Here is a 22,995-nt window from a genome sequence, read left to right as displayed (position 1 = left end):
CTATACTATGATTTTTTTGGGTGATTTTGGAGGACATTCTATACTATTATTTTTTTGACTTATTTTGGACGACATACTTTACTATGACTTTTTTGACTAATTTTGGAGGACATACTATACTATGACTTTTTTGACTGTTTTTGGAGGACATACTATAGTATGAATTTTTGATTGATTTTTCGATGACATACTATACTATGACTTTTTTGACTGATTTTAGACAGCATACTATACTTTGACTTTTTTGGGTGATTTTGGACGACATACTATAGTATGGCTCTTTTGACTGATTTTGGACGGCATACTATACTATGACTTTTTTGGGTGATTTTGGACGACATACTATACTATGGCTTTTTTGACTGATTTTGGACGACATACTATACTATGATTTTTTTGACTAATTTCGGACGACATACTATAGTATGACTTTTTTGGATGATTTTGGATGACATGCTTTACTATGACTTTTTTAACTAATTTTGCAGGACATACTATACTATGACTTTTTTGACTGATTTTGGAGTACATACTATACTATGACTTTTTTGACTGATTTTGGACGACATACTATACTATGACTTTTTTCACTGATTTTAGACGACATACTATACTATGACTTTTTGGTGATTTTGGACGACATTCTATACTATGACTTTTTGACTGATTTGGACCTATTATACTATACTTGACTTTTTGGGTGATTTTGGACCCATACTATACTATGACTTTTTAGAATTGATTTCGGGACGGCTATGTTTTAGTATGACTTTTTTGACTGACTTTACACGGCATACTATACTATGATTTTTTGACTGATTTTGGATGACATTCCTTACTATGACTTTTTTGACTGATTTTGGACGACATGCTTTAATATGATTTTTGACTAATTTTGGAGGACATACTATACTATGACTTTTTTGACTGATTTTGGAGGACATACTATTTCTTTGACTTTTGACTGATGGAGGACATACTATACTATGACTTTTTGACTGATTTTGAGGACATACTATACTTGACTTTTGACTGATTTTGAGTGACATACTATACTATGATTTTTTGACTGATTTTGGAGGACATACTATACTATGACTTTTGACTGTTTTTGAGGACATACTTACTATGACTTTTTTGACTGATTTTGACTATACTATACTATGACTTTTTTGACTGATTTTAGACTCATACTATACTATGACTTTTAAGTGATTTTGACTACATTCTATATTATGCCATTTTTGACTGATTTTGGACGACATACTATACTATGATTTTTTTGAGTGATTTTGGGACGACATTATGACTTTTTTGACTGATTTTGGACGACATACTATACTATGACATTTTTGACTGATTTTGGAGGACATACTATACTTTGACTTTTTAGACTGATTTTGAACGACTTACTATACTCTGACTTTTTTGGGTGATTTTGGAGGATATACTATACTATGGCGTTTTTGAATGATTTTGGACGACATACTATACTATGACTTTTTTCGGTGATTTTGAATGACATACTATAGTGTGACTTTTTTGGGTGATTTTGGACTTTTTTGGGTGATTTTGGACTTTTTTGGGTGATTTTGAACGACATACTATACATTGACTAAAATATACTAAAATATAATTATTGTTAGCCACACATTTTGAAATTTACTGTTTTAAAAGAAAAAAATAGTAAAGCTCATTATTATTTCTTGATTACGGTGTCAAATGATAGTCATTACTTGCATTACTGAACAGACAAACTGGTTTTAGTGGTCTAATGTTATGCTTGATTAATTTATGACTTCCCAGAGAAGAAGCCCAGTGAGCCGACTCAAATTAGGTAGAAAAAGGTGAATTCCATTTATTTTCCAAATAAATAATGACGTTTCTAGTTTTAAACAAGTTTTTTTTCTAAAATGTATGTTTAATGGAGTCAGGTCAGGTTTTACAGTAGCCCACAATGGCTACAAGCTTAACATCATTTGAGTTTTGATGCTGACTGAAGGCTACATCAGTTCTCCATATTCATACACACAATGGTTCTAGCAGCTCTGGGTGACAGTAGGTCAGAATTACTGGAGACAATGGTAATAATATTAACAATGAATCCATGTGGAGTTGAAGGAGGAATTTATTGAACAAATCAGCCTCATATTTGCAACATCCACTCACACACAGGCACAGCTGTGGAACCATTTAAAAAATCTTCTAGTTTAGACACCCTACTCCTCCACCACTGCACAGATACAAAGATGTTTCCTTCATTAGCAGATTAAAACCTCTTTGCAACTTGAAGTCACCAAAGAACACAAATGAATCACAAAAAAACATCCCTCACAAGATTAAACCTCATCTGTCAATTGATGTATGCATAAAACATTATTATAACCCAGAGGAAAGTCTGAATTAGCCCCATATTAGAGAAAACACCTGAGTGTGTTACCACGGGAGAGCCAACACAATAACAACCTAAATATTTTCAGTGACAATGATAGAAACTTAGTGGAGGTATTGATCATAATCCTGAATCCTGACTGATTCTCTCACCCATTCAATAATAAAAAAAATACTAAAAATACATTTTTTCACATCTGTGAACAAAGCAAGGATGCATTTGACAAAACAACATGTAAACATTTCACCCGCATCTCATCACTCATCAGTGGAATTGGCCAAGATGGTGAACTCGATCTGTTTTTTGTCGTGATTTCAACTTTGTGTAGGTGCCGTGGTTTCACCGTCTGCCTGTAAATCAAGAGGAGTCTCCTGAGAAAGAAGAACACACAAAGATTAACAATGATGACACCAAAGGAAAGTTACATTTCCCTCGACAATTAGCAGACAGGTTTCAGAGAAAATCACTGATCCTCTCACCTTGAGACGTCTGTAGATTCCCATGTGGAAACGACAGCAAACTACATCAACCAAGAAGCCAATAATACCGTGGAGCATACCTGTACACGAGAACAGATGTTAGCTTTTCCTTTCTATAACACAGGATTCTGGGTCAAAGTGTAAGTCTGCATTTTACACACAAGCATAAGCAACCCATTAAACAGGAGTTATAGCTTTTTCCCAAGCAGTATAAAGCTATATAAGACATAATGTGTACTTCCATAGCCTGAAGTATTTTTCTACAATCTTCACTAAATCATCACCAAATTAAGAGAATACCAGTAGTTATGCATGATTTCATAGAGTCATCATCATCATTGAGTTATGAAAATTGATTTGCTTGTTTGTGTGATGATGCAGCTGCATGTGGGACCTTTAAAAACTATGTTTTCATGGAAATGGATTACTTAACCATTGTTGATTCTGTATAAGTTTAGTTTAATGAAATACTTTAAAGCACTCAGCTGCCCAGACTTTAGGAAAACAATGCAAAAATGTCCTGGTAAAAACACCATAAAGTTCCTGTGAGGTCATTTAAACGTGCATTCGGTACTTGGTGCAAACAGCTCGTCTACCTGTGGTCGTAAAAATTCCTCCAACGATGCCACAGAGTCTGACAAGAAACTGCCAGAAGGGCATGTGCTGCTCCGTGACTCTGACCATGAGTGAGTTGATGTCATATTTCATGAAGATCCCAGAGACTCCGTGGCTGCCTACAGCATGATTTATCACTCGCTCCTGCAGATGAACAGGAATAAAAACACATTCAACATACTCATCAATAATACGCTTAACAAAAACAGAGAAATGAGAGCAACGTTAACGCCTACCCGCTCTGTGACTGAGTACTGATGTGTGTCAGCGGAAACCTTGTAGGTGTTCAGCTTGGTTGGCACGATGGTGATGAAGTACTGAAACATGTGGTTGGCTGGAGAGAAAACACAGAAAATCCATGAATAAAACAAACAAAAAAAATGGATTTGTGTTTGGCGACAGGGAGACGTACGATTGGCAGAGATTTTCTCTGTGCCGTCCAGTGGGTGGATTAGCCCCGGGATCGCTTCCCCAAAGGACAGGTGGTCAATCCGGTGAGAAAAGTTATAAACTGCAGCAAAACACCCAGTCATCACAACAGTTACTTTCAACATCACGTGGCCACAGTGTGACAAGACTCAAACGTGCAGAACAAGGTTTTCGTTAAAAACGATAAACTCACTGTCATGGTTAACGAGAGCAGCTAAATGGGCGTGGCCTCTGGGATGTGGGATGGATCTGTGGAGGTCAAAGGTGGTCAGTGAAAGGGCTTTCACACTGGCTGGCACTGCAGAGTTGTACAGTCACACCAAAGTGGGAACTAACTTATCAGCATCCAAATAATCTTGCTTAGAAAGTTTCCTAACTCAGTGTTGGAACCTGCAAGTGTCTCAGTTTAAAACAATAATGAGAGTTATTTGAATATGATTAACATTAAGGAAAACACCTTCATTGCTTCGCTTTTCCTTTAGCGTAGGATACACTGGACCCTCTTTACTGAAAGGAAGGGAGATACTACAATCCAATGTGGCAATAATATTTAAAAAGATGTCTGTCAACTTGTCTGATGTCTGGGGACGCAAACATCACACAATTATCATCGCTTATCAATAAGAGTCAATAAGGCAGTTGTGTTTTTCTGCATGAGTACAAAATGTTTTTATAAAGGGCTACAACAACTGATCAATGAATGAATTACTAATCGATTACTTAATTAATCACCAACTCTTTTGTTTGTCGGTTGGGAGGTCTAAGAGAAAACAAAAATCTTTTTAATCTTTAAGTCATTTTAGATTCATAAATGAGAATATTTTCAGACTTCCTTCATGAGAATATCTTAAGTTTAAGTTAACTTTAAGTTTGGACAACACATTTTTTACAACCACACACATTATCGATTAATTTCAAAAATAAATGAAAATGATTATTAGTTGTGGCCTTATGTCATGCACATGTTCATAACTGTGTGGATACATACTTGCCAATGGTGATGTGGAAATTTCCTGCCACCTTGTTGACATATAAATGTCCATGTATCCTGCAGGCAGTGAGGACAGTGGAGCTGTCGTCACTGAGGGAGGGAGGGGGAAGAAGAGAAAACACAATATGAAGAGAATTTAAAAAGAAACACCTCCTGGTTTATCATTGTGATCACTTCACGGTCTGGTACCTTTGAGTTTGATCAAGGGGAGCTGCTTTTATTGCAGACTTGAAGATAACATCCTGAAGAGAGTGCTCCACTCTCAGACGCTCCTGAATGTGCTGCAGAGTCCTGACAGTGAGGGACAGAAAAGTTCAGAAAACAATGTGTCTGTGACAAACATAACAATGAAAAAAAGACTCACTATCATCCTGAAACAATCAACACCACTGTGTACCTATACGTCAGGGGACTGTATAGTGTGTGCAACAAATACAGTTTGAAGTCAGTTTAATTTACTAAATTAAAGCTGCAACAACGAACAGTTGAAGTGAATAACTGATCAACAGAAAATTAGAACTTATGTGTGAAGCATTAGTCAGTTTTTATACATGCTGTGGCTCCGACTTAAATAATGATATAATAAAGCAATTATATTTCTATTTTTAACGATTGTGTTTGTGTGTTTCATAGAAAAACTGTTTAACAATCAATCAAGATGGTAATTATAAGATTAACTGACCATTAGTTGCAGCTCTACAGAGACAAAACTCAAAATAACACAACATATTCCTATAGGGAGTTTCAGGTAAACTGAATCTTACATGTGCCATAATCGCTGAGGTGGTGAGAGTTCAAAGTTGACCTGAAATATATAAAAGAACAATTTGTCAGACGAGAATAAAGAAACTATACTACTGAAACACAAATGATTTTTCAGCTCCTCATCTTTGTTACTTCCTGAGGTAATCGTACAAAATGTAACTTACTGGTTCATATATTAAACCATCGGATGCAACCATGGTATCTGCCAGGTCCAGGACATCTGCACCCACATCTGCAAGCAAGCATACATACAAACACACACACTTGTTTGATAATACTCTCCCAAACCAATTAGAATGATTGCTTCCTTTTTAGAACTGAGATGCACATAAATCTGAAGTTTTTGTACTCACATTGGCATTTCATAGCAACTGTGATGTCGACATTTATCTTCAGTTTACTGGAAAAGGAGTGCAAATGCAGAACATGCACTTAGTTATTACTGATCAGAAGGAAAACCTCCATTTATAATAGTAAAAGTCATAGTATAGTACATAGTATAACTTGTCTAATGAAACAGTCATTTATGGAGGATGTGGTCCCTAGAGCTGGTGATCCTATTATTTTAAACAGAACTGCAACTAATGATTCTTTTTATAATCAATAAATCTTTGAGTAAGCAAAAAAAATAGTTGATTTAGTAATCAATTCATCAGTTAGCTGAACAATAAAACTATCATGATTATTGTTTAGTGAGAAAGTGACAACTGTGTGTGCAAAGCTGAGTCAGTGACCTTTGTTTCTCACCTGGTGAAGTCTCTGTCCACCTCGTACTCGTACCTCATCCACGTGTTTGTGTACACAAAGAATTCCAGGAAGGCAAGTACAGCCATGAGGCTGAAGGCTATCAGAGACACTGAAGAGGACACGGACATTAAAGCTAGTACTGTCACAATCTAACATTGTTAATTTGTTGTTACTTTGTTAGTCGTCACTATAATCCTGATTTTGTAAAATAATAAATAAGCTTCAGCCGTAAATAAGCTTCAGCATACACTATTTTCAGTTCACCACTGAGATTTAGATGCTCGGTTGTCATTGTAGTTTTTTATTTCTATGGAAAATAAACTGAAATAACTCTCAGTCAGCATTAACATTAGCAGTTCAAAATGAAACACTGAGAGCACCGTGTCTCTGAATTCACAATTGAAAGCACTGGAAAAATAATGAAAATCCTCGCAGCTATGTTTTAGAGAACTACTCTAGGGGGCAACTGTATAAAGAGAGTTCTCTAAAAGTCCTGAATAAGAATGAAAAGGTTTTGTTCTTCAGCACATTGACATCTACTAGTTACTGGATATCAGACATTTTTACTGTACAGTTAAAAGTCACATATTGGCATTTTTAACTGACATAATTATCAACTTTGAGATGTAATTAAAACTCTGCACAGACAATATCAAATGCCTCATAGATGTAGAGCATATGTCACATAATAATAAAGTGTGTTCAGCACATTTATGCGTACTACAGTATTGGTTATTAGACATGGTGAATGTGTTTTGTTTCGGTGATCTTTATACAAAAACCATCATCGTCTCACGCTATGGTTGCACTGAAAACTCACATATCCTGTTTTTGAATGTTGAATGTTTTTGAAAGATGGAAAGAGTGACACAAGCCCAAGGGCATGGAACTCGAAAAGCAGAAATGTTGTTTGTCACTTGCCTGATACATGATAATAAAGAGTCTAGAATCTTGAAAAGCTGCACTGTAAAAAGTCTAATATCCATACATAAATATGCTGAACACACTTTATTATTATCATTGTTCAGAACTTCTAGATAACTCTCTTTATAGGGTTCAGCCCAAAGTCCAGTTATTAAGTCTCTGAAACATAGCTGAGGATTTTTCCCATACAAAAATGTGCATGAAAACGTGCACTCATATATAAGAGTGTCAGACAGCTTAACCACAGCAACTCGTGAGGACATTTTGACTGGTCCTCACGTTCTGTCATGCCTTAGAATGGGCTTTTTGAGGTTTAAGACTTGATTTTAGGATTAGGTAAGGGTTAAGATTAGGCATATAGTTGTGATAGTTAAGGTTAAGCTAAGGGGCAAGAGAATGCATTATGTCTGAGTGTCATCACTACGAATGCGTGTGTGTGTGTGTGTCTGTCTACCTGTCCCACCGCTGGCTGTAGACTCCACGTAGCTCTCAGGAACTTTAGGGAAGGCGTCCAACTCCTTCATCAGAGTCAGAGCCTTCTTCTTGTTCAGCCTCCTCATATTAGCAGCAGCAGCACCAGTAGCAGCGGGACTTCAGCTTCACACAAAGTGGAAGCTTTTTAAAGGACAGATGCCGTTACGCTGACGTTCAGTCATACATTTGTCTTCTACGTGTTGACCATGACAACAACTGAGCTAGCCGTTAGCCGTAGCTTGGTTAGAAGACTACACCATGTCTGTGGTCAAAAAGAAACAAAAACACATTGTTTTTGTGCTAAGCGATAATGCTTTGTACTAAATTTCAACATAAACGACAGAAAATGAGATCCGGTAACTGTTGGTGACGTCAGCGTCGTGTGACCTCGGCTGTCTGGAAAAACTATTCTCATTCTTACTTAGCGCCCTCTGGTGGTGATTTACCATTACTTTTAAAATAAACTTTATTCTGAACTGCCAAAAAATACGATAGCAACACAATTACATCACATCATATACAAGAAGAAAAACTAAGTTTTTTTATAGAGGAAAAAATAAGGAAAACCCGCGAGAGCACATGGATAAAGAGAAACTTCCTTAAAAACTTCAAACATGGTGCTACTGGAGTCACATTGATTGTTTGTTTGCTTTCAATATTAATAATCAAAACAGACTGTTTGCCTAGTATAAAATTACATTTAGCATTAGGCACATTTAGTCACATTACATGGAAGCTATTAAATGTAGCTTTGTTAATTAATACTGACAGCTGTGATTCTCATATATGTCCACAACAAGAGTGTTGCTTAATTACTCTCTTCATATGGAACAGTTTCAACAACACACTGCCAAAATATAACAGAAATAACAAATGAAGACTATTTTTGACATGATCTTTGACAACCAAATCCACATCTTTAATGAGCAGTAACATGACTGGTTGGATTATTTACTCTCATAATCTGGTTTCCAGATCGAAAACCACATTTACTGAGTCCTTAAATAGTTCCTGACAGCTCCAGAGACACAGGTAACTTACAATTAACCTAAATTCTAGCCTCCTGCAACAAAGGAGGGAAGCACAGACACAAGTTGTTGGCAAGAGTGAGACGTATCAGGTAAAAACTGTGCTGAAATTATTAATACCCCTAGATTTAAGAGGGGTGTATTAAATATTAACATCAGCTAATGACACACCCTTACTACAATTTGTCTTTTAAGTGACATCATAAGAGACATTATGTGAGACTTCTTCCCTCAGTCAGGAGTGTAACAGGAGTTTTTGCTCAGGTTTGCAGTCAGTAAGACAGATATATAATCATAGTGAGATACTATGTAGCTTCAAACATTATCTGCCTGGTTTTAGTGCTGTGCAGATGTAGGAGAAGCAAACATATTTCCAGCAGCCTCAGGGACAGTTCATAGCCTCCTCTAACATCAAGCATCAAAACAAATGGAAACTTTAGCAAATATCGTAAAGAGATTGACACAAGCTCAAATATACAATATGACCTCCTGCTAGAATAGTTTTAAGGTTAAAGCTTGGTTTCAAGTGAGTGAAATCACTGACAAACTGTCCACTCTATTCTGCAGGTACCGAGTCAGGCCCTTCGTCCTGTAGGACAGCTGTCTCTAGGACGTCAGAAGTGGGCGTGTCAGGCGGCTCTTGAGAGAGATCTTCAGAGCATCTGCTCACAGTTGGTGAGATCACATCTGGACTTGTGTCACATGACTCTGTGCTCTGCTCGGAGTTGGCTGTTGTGATTGTTGTGGCAACACTGGGAGGAACTGGGTCAAAGTCATCGTCGTCGTCCTCGAGGATAGGTGACTCGTGGACATCTTCCAGAGAAACAAATATGACATGTAGATAAACTGTGGTAATCTTTATTGTTAATATGAGACTATAATTGGGGAGGAAACTCACTGCTAAAGGCGTCTGGGTACTGTTTTGAAATCTTCCCTTTAAGTGTCCTGCAGAAGTAGAAGAGGTGAATAACCAGAGAGCATGTTGGTGTGTGCATTTGCTCTGGTGGATTAGTATTTACCTGATTCTCCTGAAGATACTGTCCAGATCTTTCTTCATCTCCACAAGGGTGCGGGTGTGGAGCAAGAAGCGCTCGTTCATTTGCTGCAGTCGCACGTTAGACAGCCCGTTGAAGTTGATCAGCATTTCGTTAGTTTTCTCAAAGCGGTCAAGCCTGTTTACACATTAATGCAGAAAAACAACAAGGATCTTCAGGCGTCACTTACATGGAGCAACGCACATAATAATAAATAATAACAGTTACATTTATATGTATGAAATCAATATGTGGAAAAAAGAATTTTGAAAAATATGCCCTATATCTCCCTAAATGGCATAAAAAATTAAAAACATGAGCGCATTAGATCCTCAAGCAGCACTCAGCCTCAAGCAGCACTCACAGGTAGATGCACTATTGACAAAATTATTTTTATATATATATATATATATATATATATATACATACATATATATAGCTTTATTTTAAAAAGCACAATAAAATCAGACACAAACAATGACATGTGTAGAAGCTGTAATCAAAAATGCCTATAGAACTCAGTCTGGTCTGTGGAACATCTAAAAGTTTGGTATGGCAGCATCACTCATGATTGATTGACAGTATGATTAATATTTAAAAAATATAAGGCAGCAGAAAACGCACATGGTGCAAACAATCAGAACATGACACTCACATGTGTCTCTGAGCCTGGATGATGGCATTAACATCCTCAGAGTTGACCATGCTCAGCATCCTGCTGCAGAACACACCAGATGCTGTGGGCTCCACCATGATGAAGATCACAACTACTAAAAGTGTGAGGGGAAAAAAAGAAGTGCAGAGTGAAATGTGAGAGTAATTGTAGGGCTGGTTATCTCTAAATCCTCACAATATGATTTAATTACAATTCAGGGATTAAACCAGGATTAAAAACATTTTCGGCCTCATGGTCTATAGAAAAAAATAATCAAATATATTCACATGCATTAATGTGTGAACTACAACTGCATTACTACTTCAACTGTATTAGTTCTCTAAAAATAAGCATGCTTCTAACAGCATTTACAAGCTTGAATTTCTGCATACTGTTTATGACTAAATAACACAAATACACATTCACAAAGACAAATAATAACAAAGAGTAAAAACAAAACATAAACAAATAGACCTAAAGTTCTAAGTTCTAATGAAAGGCATATAATTATTCATGCAATAAATAATTTAACTATACAGCTAAATCAAAAACAGTCAACAGTCCAGCAGCTCTTACAAAAGAATAGTATTGATAAATATCACAAAGATAAACGCCATCAGAACAGTGAAACCATGAACACACACAAAGCTTCATTATTCCCATAAGTCTGTTACTACACGTATCATCTTCTCCAGGAACAGTGAACAGAAGCTTTTCATTTCCTCTGTCATATTTTAATCATAGAGGTTGATGAAACACTTCAGCAGGGAGGAAGCCGGGAGGAACCATTGATTACACTGTTAGCTTGAAAGCTACCACAACAAGCGTAGCAGCAACATTCATATGACCTACCTGAAAAACAACGACGGTTGTTTGTCGACTTCTGCTTCTTTGCATTTGATTTATATAAATATTTGATGTTTGATGTTATCTGCAGCTTAATGTTTCATCTGACAGCGGACTATAAAACAAAAACAAAGCACTTCCGTGTTTTTTTTTTTACTTCTTGTCATATGACCACTGTTTCCGGTGTCTCCCCCTCTTTTTATTTAAAATGGCACACATTACAAACGTATACGAACCTGAATTGGCAATAGTTTTACTTATCATAATAATAATAATTAAATATTGATAGTAGCAACACGTTTGGATAAACTGTGTTCTTCTCTTCTGCTGCTGCTGCTCCGCAAAGTGTTGACCGTGGCCCCCTGGTGTCTTTTACGGGTATTGCAGGTGGGACTAAGACCAGGCTGTAAAATTCACCAAATTCATTCAAAAATACATTGTTTACTAAATTAAAATGCAGGTAATTTGGATGTGAAATTTTATTTATATATATATATATATATATATATATATATATATATATATATATATATATATATATATATATATATATACATATATATATATATATATATAGATATACACATATATATACACATATATAAATATATATATATATATATATATATATATATATACACATATATAAATAGAACCTGTACGAACAATCGTAAAATGCAATTTCTCAGTGGACTGAATCTGAATTTTCACGATGAGTTCATGTTCATCGACCCACTCATATCAATAAATCCACCGACTTCAAGCTTCCAGAAAACTCACAAAATTGCTTTTATTAAGGGACAAGTAAAAAAAGTACATGATGTATAAAAAATACAAAACTGCTTTGTCTAACTAGTAAGCTAAGGAAATGCATAGCAACAGTACATGCAAGTCTACAGTTAGGTATCCTACTGTCCTTAAACATTTTGAAGCTACAGGCTAAACAAGGGCAAAGTACAGTTTGGTAGCAATCTATCATTATTTTCAGTCTAGATACAGATCCAAAATGGTGACACATAATAAGTTAGGCTGCACGCAACTCAACTGATGAGTAAATAAATACTTAACATCATTTCACAAATATTGACAGCTGGTAATTCAAAGAAACTTTAAAGAAAGCCCGCTTGAGAATTACGTTCAATTTCAGTTGTACAAAAAAAAAACCACCATGCTACGCATAAGCTAAAGATGAGAAGAGTTCAAAGGAGTACACACCTCCAAGCGGCGGCGCAGTGATACAAATAAATATGAAATAAATAAATAATGAAACCCATGTAAGAGCCATATGGCTCACCCACCCCCTATGTACAGAACACACCCTCTGCTCCCAACTACAACATCACATGTATGAAATTTCATATTAGTGTTCGGTTTTTATAATACCATAAACATACATACAAATGACATCGGACAAGCACAAGTGTCCATAGAAAACCTGCATTGATTTGACATTGGGTGAATTTCAATGTGCTTTGGCTTTCATTAGATAAATAAAGTAATATTAGGCTATATATCACAACACATTTGTGGTATATAAGAGGCAATGGCATAGAATTTCAGCGTGTATAAAGTCTTTAACCATATACTGACCGGGAATGAGAGAAAACACTGTGATTGATATTGCTGAGTGACTATAGACCGATTGTGTGTTTTGCTGTTGTATTGTGTGTATTATTATCATTATTATTATGCAAAGACACTTTCTATTTTTTTTTCTTTCTTTTTTTTTTTTTTTACATATAAAAATAAGTTAAAACCTCAGAGAAATGGATCCAAAAAATAAAAGTAAGATTTACAGTCTATTTAAGGCCATGCAATTTTTAGGAGACTCATGCATCAGATCATTAGGTCTTTTGGACGAGTGGTTTGCCATTCATGCAAAATGCACTGTGTTGCTCAGGCCGAGATAAATACATCTACTGTCCCTTTTTGTTCCTTGATACCAATCCAGAATGAACACTAGCACTGTCTGTAACACATAATTAAGGCTGGTGTATTTGCTGTTGAAGCTGTGAATAGGCCTTATTTAAATGGGACTACACACACATTTCCCCACAGGGGCGCTAATCCAGACTACAAACACAAACATATTGATAGGATTGGATGTCAAAGCGAAAAGAGACTAAAACAAGGATTACTGTACAGCCGTGAGCTTGGTCGAGGTCAAGTGTCATTGATTCCAAAACGAGATATCCACCATTCAAAAGAAAGCAAAACTATCGTATTATCATATCATATTAGTCATCTTACACTTAGAAAATATCCACAGTGAGAGCGAGTCCAGCTGTATGTTTGAAATGTTGAGCGATGAATTTCAAGTAGCACCTTTTTCCTGCAAGTGAGTGGATTTATTGCGTTTTGGAATAAAATCTCTTGCGCGTACCAGCGAACTAGAGCCTCAGCATTTATCTAAAGTACGAGTCGATCAAAAACAACAACACAGATGATGGTCCATCTTCAGCATGGTAAGAATATTAAATACAAATAAAAATCAAAGAGAGAGACAAAGTGGAAACACAATAGTCCATAAGTTACTGTTCAAACATGATAAACAAACCTCCAACAATATTATGGAGAAGACCAAAGGATTTTCAGCTGCTTTGTGACTGAAGGCAATCTGAGGCGGCTTCTTCCTGTAAGTGCTCAAAGAGAAAACACAGCACCCCAAGACTTCTTCAGAGATGTGTACAAGGGAAGGCTTTTCACTTTACCACCCTTCCTCGGCCACCACCGCACTCCTGGATGGAGGTGTTGTCATGGTGACACATAGCTGCGCGGGCTCCACATTTTCCTCGCATGTTGCAATCTCCTTCACTTCCTCTTCCATCTGGGGGTTTTGCTCGATGACCTCCATTACCGCCTGGCCTTCTTCTACCTCCACTTCCTCCTCATCATCGTCCTCCTCCTCGTCTTCCTCCTCCTCCTCTTGTTGTTGTTGCTGCTGTCGCTGTTTTTTGCGGCAGCATGGTTTGAACAAATGGGGATCGATGAGCACCTCCCCAAAGCGCCCCTTGTAGATTATTCCACAGCAGACTTTTTGCCTACACAAAAACATGACGCAGATGACTGATTTATGAATGGTTCAACAGCTTTGACGGTCTACTATGTAACATTTAGGAGGGTTTATTGGTAAAAAATTATATATACTACCCATACGTATGTTATTATAAGTGTATAACTGCTTTAAAATGGCAAATTTTGTTGCCAAATTAACAGCATGACATGCAATAATTCAGAGGTGATTTTGATGCATCTCTACTATTCACACCAGCATAGTGTGATTAAGTGAAGGAATTATAAGGAAGAGGAAACAGTTGTATCACAGGTGGAGACCACATATGGTGAGGATGAGCTGGTGCTCAGTAGAAAAAAAGAGTCGAGCTTGCTTAACTCTGGGACTTGGGGTGTGTGTAAATTGCTGGAAATGGAAATGAAAATGTGTTGCTAACCACTTAACCAAATCTGAATGATTAAAAAGTTGCTGTGTTTAAAAATTAGGTTTCAAATGATGTAAAATTCAGCAACATTCTCTGTTCTGTGACGATGGGGGTGTGTCCACTGAAGGAGCCAACATAACCAGTTAATGCCAAACACTAACCTTAACCTAACCACAATTCATCCGTTCTGCCTCATTAGGACCAGGTTTTGTCTCCATAAGGGCTACTGGGCCCGACAAGTTCAGTGTTCATGCCAGAAAATGTCCTAAAGAGGTAACTGACAAGTGACACTGTACTACAAAGTGTCAAACACATGTGTAGAACACTGTTGTGCCTCTGCTTCATCCTCTGACTTACCTCTTCCAGTAGGTGAGGTCCAGGAAGGAGAAAACTGGGGAGCGGCTGGAACCCGGGCTGAGTTCGGCATCGGAGCCGTCATCTGACAGGTTACTGTAGCTGGGGGACTGAGCTGGAGAGGCGCTGGAGGTGGTGCTGTGAGCATCGGAATCTGTTGGGCGGAGGAGATTGTTAGGTGTTGCATGTGTGTGGTGTGTTTATTTCAGAGGGATAAACAAAGCAAATGAAATAATAATAATTACTTCCACCAAAGAAGTTATGTTTTGACCTTTTGCGTCTGTTATTGAGCACCACAGCTCAAAAAGTAAAGGACGGATTTGAGCTCACTCCTCTATCACCGCTTGCCCCTACTTCTTAGCCCTACCCCTCTGTTCATGTGTAGGTGGAAAAGTGTTCTGCGTCTTGTTAAAGGTAAACGGTTTGGATGAAGTATAAGAGCTAACTAGAACTTCAAAAGGAAAAGGTTATGAGATTTTTGAAACTAATGTTACCTTCAATAAATGAATTGTTGGCAGTTGTGTAACTATGCTAACCACCAGTAAACCTGTCTGTGTTTCTTGTTCATACCATAAACTGGTGCACAAGTATGTGGACATTGAAGACGATGTCTCGAATTACATGTTGAATAATGTCCATAGTCCAACATAGCAATTTAACAGCAGCTGATGTTTTTTGTTTTTTAATGTTATGTTAAATCTCATTGTTCTGTGTTGCTTAGGTGATGACATGTCATGTTCTTGAAAGGATGTTCCATTTTACAGAGACAGAGTTTAACCCCCTGTAACTCTGTTCCATGTGGCAAAGGGCAGGGGTAAAAATGGGAAATGGGATTTTGGGCCCTGGATTAAATTTTCTGGGAATGTAGGTTATGGCCCCAGGAAGAATTAATCATATTTTGGTAGGATACAGGATTAAAAAAACAAAACAAAACAATTGTTAACCTTGCCAGATAGGGGAGCCTACGACACAGTGGGAAGCTGAGCAGCCTCAGGTGCTTGTTCTAGTCATGTAATTGTTCAAAAAAAAACACACAACTCACTGTTTCTTTTGAGCTCCTTTTGCAGCCGACTGATCTGACTGGGCCGTGCTTTCTTTGAGATGGACTTTATTTTCTTGGGCCTGGAAGTTATCTTTAAGCTGGGACCACCCCGTGCATCAACCACCTGCATGGAGGAGAGAGGAAGAGAGGATGACACATGATTCAAGTGTCTCATGTTCAAGAGTGCAGTGGGGACTCAGCTGTATGTTTTGTTGTTCTCTGTTGAAGCTTTATATATGTTTCATTACAGGACTGTGAACAGATCAGATCAAACACGTCACTTAGTTTTGTTACCGGATCAAGATTTGTGGCTGCATAACTTAAAAATTCAGGCACTAGTTCAACTTTTTACTGCTGCAAAAACACAGATGGAAAAGAAAACCCGCAAATTAAATGAAAGTCAAACAAAGAGAGAGACGCAAACCACACACAAATATGCCTTGCGATGGAGAATTGTGTTGTTTTAATGTGTCTTTAACTTTGTATGTTGTGTCATACATCTTTGTGATGCTCCTGAACACACCATCGCTCATGCACACTGGGGTCAGTGGGTGTTTTCAGGTCTTTCAGAATCATACACCCTCTTGCAGACGACCCAGTCGAGGTTCATCAGGCATTCACACATCCAGGCAGCTCCCCTCTCCTGATCCACAGGCTTTCTCTGCTGCCTCTGCTGTCAAGTCTGTGATAACTCTTGGGGTTTTGTGGAACAATTGTGCTGCAAAAACCTCTGACCCTCTGACCGTGTGTACATCTTGCCTTCCAGCCTCGCTTGCGGCAGTCTGTGCTGTGCCAATTAAAGTGCATTTAAAACCCCAGACGTAGCAATATCTAATAAATATGCACTGACGTGACACGGCCTTCATCAGTTTGACAATCTTATATATCTTTTAAACTAGTCATATATATATATAACTCATCTCATCTCTTCCAAGACTGAACTTTGAGTTCATAAAAAGTGCTATATAAATAAAATCTATCTGTAACAGTGTAAGAAAGAAATGTTTGTCTCTGTTTTTTTCCATTTACTTGATGCTGTTTCATACTTTGAAAGAAGCTGTGTGTTTTTTATTCATCTTTGTTATGAGTGTGGTGGTCACTTCCTGTCTTTGATCTATACCTATTTCCTGTTCACATCTCACTGCTGGTGTGTCGTCCTGATGAAGGCCTGTTTATGATAATGCGTCAGTATTAAGCTTTTAAATGTTGCTGTACATTAGCCATTAAAATAATGGCCTTTTAACTTTTCCTTGAGGTTTTTTCACTCAATATCAAACATCAACTTTTTTATTTTCCTACTTTCATAATATGTGTTTAACTTGATTTAGCTGAAGCTATTCCAAGGTCAAATCAATTGTTTAATAAGTTGCTCCATTGCAGTTAAAGGGACTCTCAGTCTTACTGCCGCAACCATAACATGAACTTACATGGTTCCAGTTCTTCTTGGTTCCCACAGGCAGCTTTTTCCATCGTTTCACCAGCAGCACACAGGCGTTACAGATTTCTCCAGATCGCGTTTCACTCAGTCTGTAAAGCAAATGCACTTATTATTCACCACCGAAAAAACTGAGTTGACAGTTCAGCACATGCTCCGGTGTGCGCCACTTACCCAAAACAGCTCCTGAACTCTTTCTCGTAGCGCTTACTGTCCGTGAAGCGGGAGCTCGACGACTTTGCGCGGCAGATGCAGCAGCCGTCCAAACTCCTGTACATTTTCGGCTTGTGAAAGCCAAACATCTGTGTGCAAGACAACAATAACACATGAATAAGTGAGAGACAGACTTTAATAAAAGATCAACATCTGCATCAGAGCTGCAGAGTCACTGCCTCCCTGCAGCAATGCACTTTCTTTTCTTGTGGGGCGGCCGTGGCTCAGCGGTGAAGCGAGTTATCTTCCAAGCAAAAGGTTGAGGGCTCATTCCCCAGCTCCTGACATGAGTGTGTCCCTGGGCCAGACACTTAACCCCAGGTTGCTCCTGACCTACTGTGCTGTGCGTATGTGACTGTGAATGACTGATGTGTGATAGAAAAGAAGAGCTGTATGAATATGTGAGTAACAATGCATTTTATTTCCAACACTCAAGGACACTTTACAAAGACAAACAATTATACAAAACAGACAAATAGGCAACACAGTTAACGGATAATGGAGTGAAATTACAGAGAGCAAGCTCTTTTGTGGGGGTTTTGAGTGTGGATTCAAAGAGTTGCGGATGTCTGGTGGGAGTGAATGCCATCGATGGGGAGCAGAGCGGCTGAAAGCTCTGCTCCCCATGGTGCTGAGACGGGCGGAGGGCACAGTGAGGTGGATGGAGGAGGAGGATCTGAGGGAGCGGGAGGAGGTGGCCATGTGGAGGAGGTCGGAGAGATATGGATAGAGGCGAGGTTATGATGGCCTTAAAAAGCATACAGGAGGATTTTGAATTGAATTCTGAAATGAACAGGCCGGTGGAGCTGTTGTAGGACAGGGGTGATGTGGTGGAATGAGGGGGTTCTGGTGATGATGCAGGCAGCTGAATACATAAGTGTAGTGTACACTGCATTCGTTCAAACTATTTACCATTTCTGGGTCAGACCAGAGAGGATTTTATTGTGAGTATAAGTGCATTAATAAATAAAGATTTTACCTTTATCTTGCTTTTTTTTGGTGTGAGGACAAAAACAAGACATTTGAAAACATAATCATTTTGGGGTTTGGGAAAGACCGTTCAACAATTTAAATTTTCAATCGAGAAAATATTCCAACAGATTCATAATTTATGAAAATAATCCTTAGTTGCAGCACTATATAAAACCACAATTAACTGGATTCAGTTAGCAAATCCCTCATTGAAAAAGTCTTCCCAACTCCAACTGGTCCAGACTGCAGCAGCTAGGCTTCTTACTGGTTTTAACAAACACTGTCACATCACCACAGTCCTGGTTGCGCTTCACTGGCTCCCTGCACATTTTAGAATTGATTTTAAGTTTTTACTGATCACTTTTAAAGCTCGTATGAGTCCGGCCCCGGGCTACAGTTCAGAAATGTTGACCCGAAACAAGCTTTACGTCCTCAGGCAGGGACATCCTGGCTGATCCAAAATCCAGAGGAGACTGGGCCTTTGCTGTGAGGGCCCCTCCACTCTGGAATGACTTGGTGTCTTCTGCTTCTTGTGACCTCGTCTATTCATTCATTTATTATTTTTATTTATCTAGCTGACTTTTATCCTTTTGTATTTGACATTTATTATTATTTCATACCTTTTAAGCCTTTATTACCATTAATATTACACTTTTATTCCTGGTTCTTGTTCGGTTTTCATTAAGCCTGGCTTGTGAAAGCACATAAACTCTTTTAAAAAGGTGATATATAAATAAAGTTGTTGATATAACAAGTGTGATGTCCAGGGAAAAGCCAAAAGCATCCACAGAGAGAGAGATTTTCGGAGGAGCATCTCTCTGCTGTGTGACCCACATGGAGGAAGTAGGTCAACAGTCAGACAGCATGTCAGACAGATCATATCATCACGCTGTGCTCACAGAATGCACGCTTCATTTTTGGAAACTCAAACTATAACATGAGCTTGTGCTTGGTCAGTGTTTCTGGGCCGCAGAGGATGCTTTTATTTGTTTGAGGTCAAAAACGAACTAAAAAAAGCAAGGATTTGTTGTGCCAGAGAGATGCAAACACACAATGGGAGGATAATGTGCCGAGCAATGACTGGAAACGCAGTCAGCACTCGCTGATTATGCAGAGGAATTAAGATTTATGTTGCTAGGCAAAAATGTGTTCTCCACAGCACATGTGGATGTGAACTGCGGCAAAAAAAACCGAGCGAGCCGCGCCCCCCAGACTGGTTTTTCCTTTTTTTTCTTGCCATCCGTCCTCGGGGTCTCCTGGCAGTGCGGTGCCACAGAGAGCAGCCAGAGAGCGCAACAATCACAGACCTCCCACTCCCACGCTTATATCAGAGATCATGTGAAGTTGGACACAAGAGGAGAAATACATCAGAAAGTAAGTCAGTGCCAGTGGTGGTTAGAGCATGAATATTTGAAAGTCTATAATAATTAGGTCTGCAACTAATCATTGACATAATTAATTCGTCTGTTGTTTATTTTCTCAATTAATCGATTAGTTGTTTGGTCCATAAACCAAAACAATTGTTTTCATTTGTTAGATGGAGCTAAGAAACTAGGACATAGTCACATTTAAAAAATAAAAATACAGATAGCTTGTAATAAAGTGACTAACAATTGATTTAGTTATCTAAAATAGCTGATGATTAAGTTAGTAATAAACTAATCAATTGTTGTAGCCCTAATAATAATAAATACTGTATATGCATAACACACCAATCTCCTGATTTCAACGTACACACTTTACAATGTACTATTGTTATTTACAACTACTTTGTAAATAATGCTGATGTCCTAATCTACAGTTTATGTGGAGGAATCTATGTCGTCAATAGAGATTAAACATATTTTACACAAGCAATGAAACTTTCCTCACGTTAGTGTAACAAAGTTCAGTATATTTTGATATACTGTAAGTCAAATATTTCAAATTACAGCTGTAGCAATTAATCAAATCAATTATTAATCAATTATTTTATTTAAATGAATTGACTAATCGGTTTGAGTATTTTTTGTAATTAAAACAAGGTTTTTTAGCTTAATAAATGTAAATATTTGCTTGTTTCTTTGCTCCATATTAATTTGAAAAATAATTAAAACAAAATAAGTTTGAATCTCATCTCATTCCGTCTAAACGCATCTCATGTAATCATCACACATGTGTCTGAAATATCTGATATAATAAATGTTGTAATAGTTATGGGCAAGTATAACATTAACAAAATTCAATTAAATTCCAAATAAATAAATAAAGTAAGTTTGGAGGTTTGAAAAAACACAGATCAACATTTTATGGACCAAACAAGTTGACTACCCGATTAACTGATTAATCATAATTTTTTAAAATAATCAGTTGTCACAATGAACTGATTTTAGAGGTTTTTTTCCACCAAGGTGCAAATATCTCACGTCCTCACTATGGATAGATAGATTTGTGTTTTTTTATCGTCATAATGTTCTGCCCAAATTGACCATCCCTAACTAGACGGTGAGAAGTTCAAGAATGGGTTTCAAGTATCGAGTGCGTCCTCTGTCAGCTACAGACGATCTCTGCAGCAGAATACAGTACGTGACGCAACGCAACATGGCAACACACTTGAAAGGCGGAGGTAGCGTGGCGAAGGGGGTGTGATGCGATTTCCCTGCGAAAAGCATTTAAATTCACGAGAAAGTGCACAAATGTCCTCGAAACCGGCGCCGGTCTCCCCGAACGACACTTCCGCATTTTGAAATAAAACAAGACATCGAAAAAAGCGCTGTTATTTCACCGAGAGAAAAGTGCAAGTCGCCAATTTCACCGCCCACTCCAGCGAGGAAGCATGGCATGCCACACGACCTGCCTGCTTCATGCGCAGCACCCATTTTATGATGACTGTTCAACGGCTCGACGACGGCCCACTTTCCCACTCCACACTCGGTCTCGTGTGGAGATTTAAACTGAAACAAACACTTTCTGAAAGAGACGCAGCTCGCTCCGGGCTCCGAGGTGAAGCTTGTTCACCGAAAAACGTGTAATTTGATCTTAACTCTTTGTTATTGCGGAGTCACTGCGAACAGCCCGTCCGCCTTCAAGTGCATGTGCGCGAAGTTCACAGCCACCGCTTTTGATAAAGTCGCCTTTTATATCACTTTCCACGGTAAAAGAGGGCTTTGAATGCAGCCCGTGCATCGCTGGGCGAACACAAACAGTTGTTTGGCTGTTTTGTTGACAGCGGCAGCAGCGGCGGCGGCCGCGTGCTCAGATGCATCTCTTCTCCGAGTGGGCGTGAGAGTCACAGACCTAAGTTGTCTCGTTACGCCGGTGTAGCTGTGTAGTAAGACTGCACACGCTCCACACACACACTACAGCTTCACGGCACCACAAAGCTTCACATAAGAACATGTTACAGAGCGGAAAACTCGCAGTGAAACACACTTTAGTAACATTTAGGCAGCGATGCAGGAGGAGTGATTTCCTCCCAACATCCATACGCACTCGAGCAGCCAGTAATAACAAGAGCCTGCACATCAAGGCCACTCTGACTCCATTTAAACACACACTTGTCTTCTTTTCACATCTTCTACACTTACTTTAAATGTTTACAAACTGACCAGTCCGTCGCTTCAGCAGCACGCAGGCCTTAAAAAAATAAATTAATACAAGTCGAAGCGTGTTTTCAGTTCGACTTTAACCTCCTCTAAAGCTTCACGAGAAAACAAATAAAACATTATTTAAAAAAAGCAGCTTCCACCTTTACCTTTGTTGCAGGTGTTGTAAAGCTGCGTCAAAGTGCTTGTTGTCCGTGCAGCAGCGGCAGCGTCGTTACGATGCGACTATTGTGAAAATGCAGCCGTGTATCTGTATCACTCACCCGCTCTCTCTTGTTGATGTCTGCGCCTGTGGACGGGACTGGATAGTTGTGGACGCACTGCGCATGCGTCACATCCACACCTCCATTTCAGAGTCGAGCAGGAGCAGGGGGGGCTTTTTTCTTTTTTTCTCTTTTTCTTCAATCAAGACATTTACATAAACGACGTATGACGTAACCGTGCGTCTGCGCTCTGCTGCCCTTATAAGGATGGGAACATTGCGCGGGAACAGGGGGCTCGGCCGCCGTTGCTATGGCACATTGGAGAATGTAAGCAGGGGGGCGGGGCCTGTGGTTTTTACTACACAGCGACAGATGG

At 38.5% G+C, this 22,995-nt stretch overlaps 3 protein-coding genes across 5 annotated transcripts; all 3 read right to left on the bottom strand.

Moving 5' to 3' along the window:
• Positions 1 to 2,110: 2,110 nt before the first annotated feature.
• On the bottom strand, positions 2,111 to 8,202 carry LOC122776198 (endoplasmic reticulum-Golgi intermediate compartment protein 2-like). Its single transcript, XM_044036609.1, has 13 exons — positions 7,797 to 8,202; positions 6,419 to 6,527; positions 6,025 to 6,071; positions 5,836 to 5,903; positions 5,671 to 5,711; positions 5,096 to 5,197; positions 4,904 to 4,996; positions 4,109 to 4,164; positions 3,899 to 3,997; positions 3,723 to 3,820; positions 3,468 to 3,630; positions 2,872 to 2,951; positions 2,111 to 2,763 (listed from the first exon to the last, which is right to left on the bottom strand). The coding sequence occupies exons 1-13, from the start codon at positions 7,900 to 7,902 to the stop codon at positions 2,707 to 2,709; spliced, it is 1,119 nt and encodes a 372-aa protein (XP_043892544.1). The 5' UTR covers positions 7,903 to 8,202; the 3' UTR covers positions 2,111 to 2,706.
• A 511-nt stretch (positions 8,203 to 8,713) lies between these two features.
• On the bottom strand, positions 8,714 to 11,558 carry kxd1 (KxDL motif containing 1). Of its 2 annotated transcripts, none has more exons than XM_044036617.1 (5): positions 11,386 to 11,558; positions 10,534 to 10,645; positions 9,864 to 10,016; positions 9,743 to 9,789; positions 8,714 to 9,657 (listed from the first exon to the last, which is right to left on the bottom strand). In XM_044036617.1, exons 2-5 carry the CDS (start codon positions 10,629 to 10,631, stop codon positions 9,401 to 9,403), a joined length of 555 nt encoding a protein of 184 aa, XP_043892552.1. In that variant the 5' UTR covers positions 10,632 to 10,645; positions 11,386 to 11,558; the 3' UTR covers positions 8,714 to 9,400. The 2 variants fall into 2 exon arrangements, with proteins under 2 accessions (XP_043892552.1, XP_043892551.1); XM_044036616.1 differs by having other exon boundaries at positions 10,534 to 10,648; positions 11,386 to 11,557.
• Positions 11,559 to 12,144: 586 nt separating this feature from the next.
• Positions 12,145 to 22,738, bottom strand: sinhcaf (SIN3-HDAC complex associated factor). 2 transcript variants are annotated; one of them, XM_044036612.1, is made up of 6 exons: positions 22,680 to 22,738; positions 17,822 to 17,949; positions 17,640 to 17,739; positions 16,213 to 16,336; positions 15,174 to 15,324; positions 12,145 to 14,420 (listed from the first exon to the last, which is right to left on the bottom strand). In XM_044036612.1, exons 2-6 carry the CDS (start codon positions 17,947 to 17,949, stop codon positions 14,087 to 14,089), a joined length of 837 nt encoding a protein of 278 aa, XP_043892547.1. In that variant the 5' UTR covers positions 22,680 to 22,738; the 3' UTR covers positions 12,145 to 14,086. The 2 variants fall into 2 exon arrangements, with proteins under 2 accessions (XP_043892547.1, XP_043892546.1); XM_044036611.1 differs by having other exon boundaries at positions 22,566 to 22,720.
• Between the last annotated feature and the right edge of the window lie 257 nt (positions 22,739 to 22,995).

This window comes from Solea senegalensis, linkage group LG10, assembly GCF_019176455.1.
Source record: "Solea senegalensis isolate Sse05_10M linkage group LG10, IFAPA_SoseM_1, whole genome shotgun sequence".
In the NCBI taxonomy this organism is placed as follows: Eukaryota; Metazoa; Chordata; class Actinopteri; order Pleuronectiformes; family Soleidae; genus Solea; species Solea senegalensis.
This window is presented reverse-complemented; position numbering and strand designations above follow the sequence as displayed.

What these genes read in the sequence shown, in the direction of transcription:
- sinhcaf (XM_044036612.1), bottom strand. Translation starts at nt 17,949, where the DNA reads ATGTTTGGCTTTCACAAGCCGAAAATGTACAGGAGTTTGGACGGCTGC. An exon ending in AAAGGAGCTCAAAAGAAACA is followed by an intron (nt 15,325 to 16,212) that starts GTGAGTTGTGTG and finishes TCCGCCCAACAG; the next exon opens with ATTCCGATGCTCACAGCACC. An exon ending in GACCTCACCTACTGGAAGAG is followed by an intron (nt 14,421 to 15,173) that starts GTAAGTCAGAGG and finishes GTTTTTGTGTAG; the next exon opens with GCAAAAAGTCTGCTGTGGAA.
- kxd1 (XM_044036617.1), bottom strand. Translation starts at nt 10,631, where the DNA reads ATGGTGGAGCCCACAGCATCTGGTGTGTTCTGCAGCAGGATGCTGAGC. An exon ending in ATCCAGGCTCAGAGACACAT is followed by an intron (nt 10,017 to 10,533) that starts GTGAGTGTCATG and finishes ATGTGTAAACAG; the next exon opens with GCTTGACCGCTTTGAGAAAA. An exon ending in AGTATCTTCAGGAGAATCAG is followed by an intron (nt 9,790 to 9,863) that starts GTAAATACTAAT and finishes CTACTTCTGCAG; the next exon opens with GACACTTAAAGGGAAGATTT.
- LOC122776198 (XM_044036609.1), bottom strand. Translation starts at nt 7,902, where the DNA reads ATGAGGAGGCTGAACAAGAAGAAGGCTCTGACTCTGATGAAGGAGTTG. An exon ending in ATGGTTTAATATATGAACCA is followed by an intron (nt 5,712 to 5,835) that starts GTAAGTTACATT and finishes TATATATTTCAG; the next exon opens with GTCAACTTTGAACTCTCACC. An exon ending in CCTCAGCGATTATGGCACAT is followed by an intron (nt 5,198 to 5,670) that starts GTAAGATTCAGT and finishes CCTCACTGTCAG; the next exon opens with GACTCTGCAGCACATTCAGG.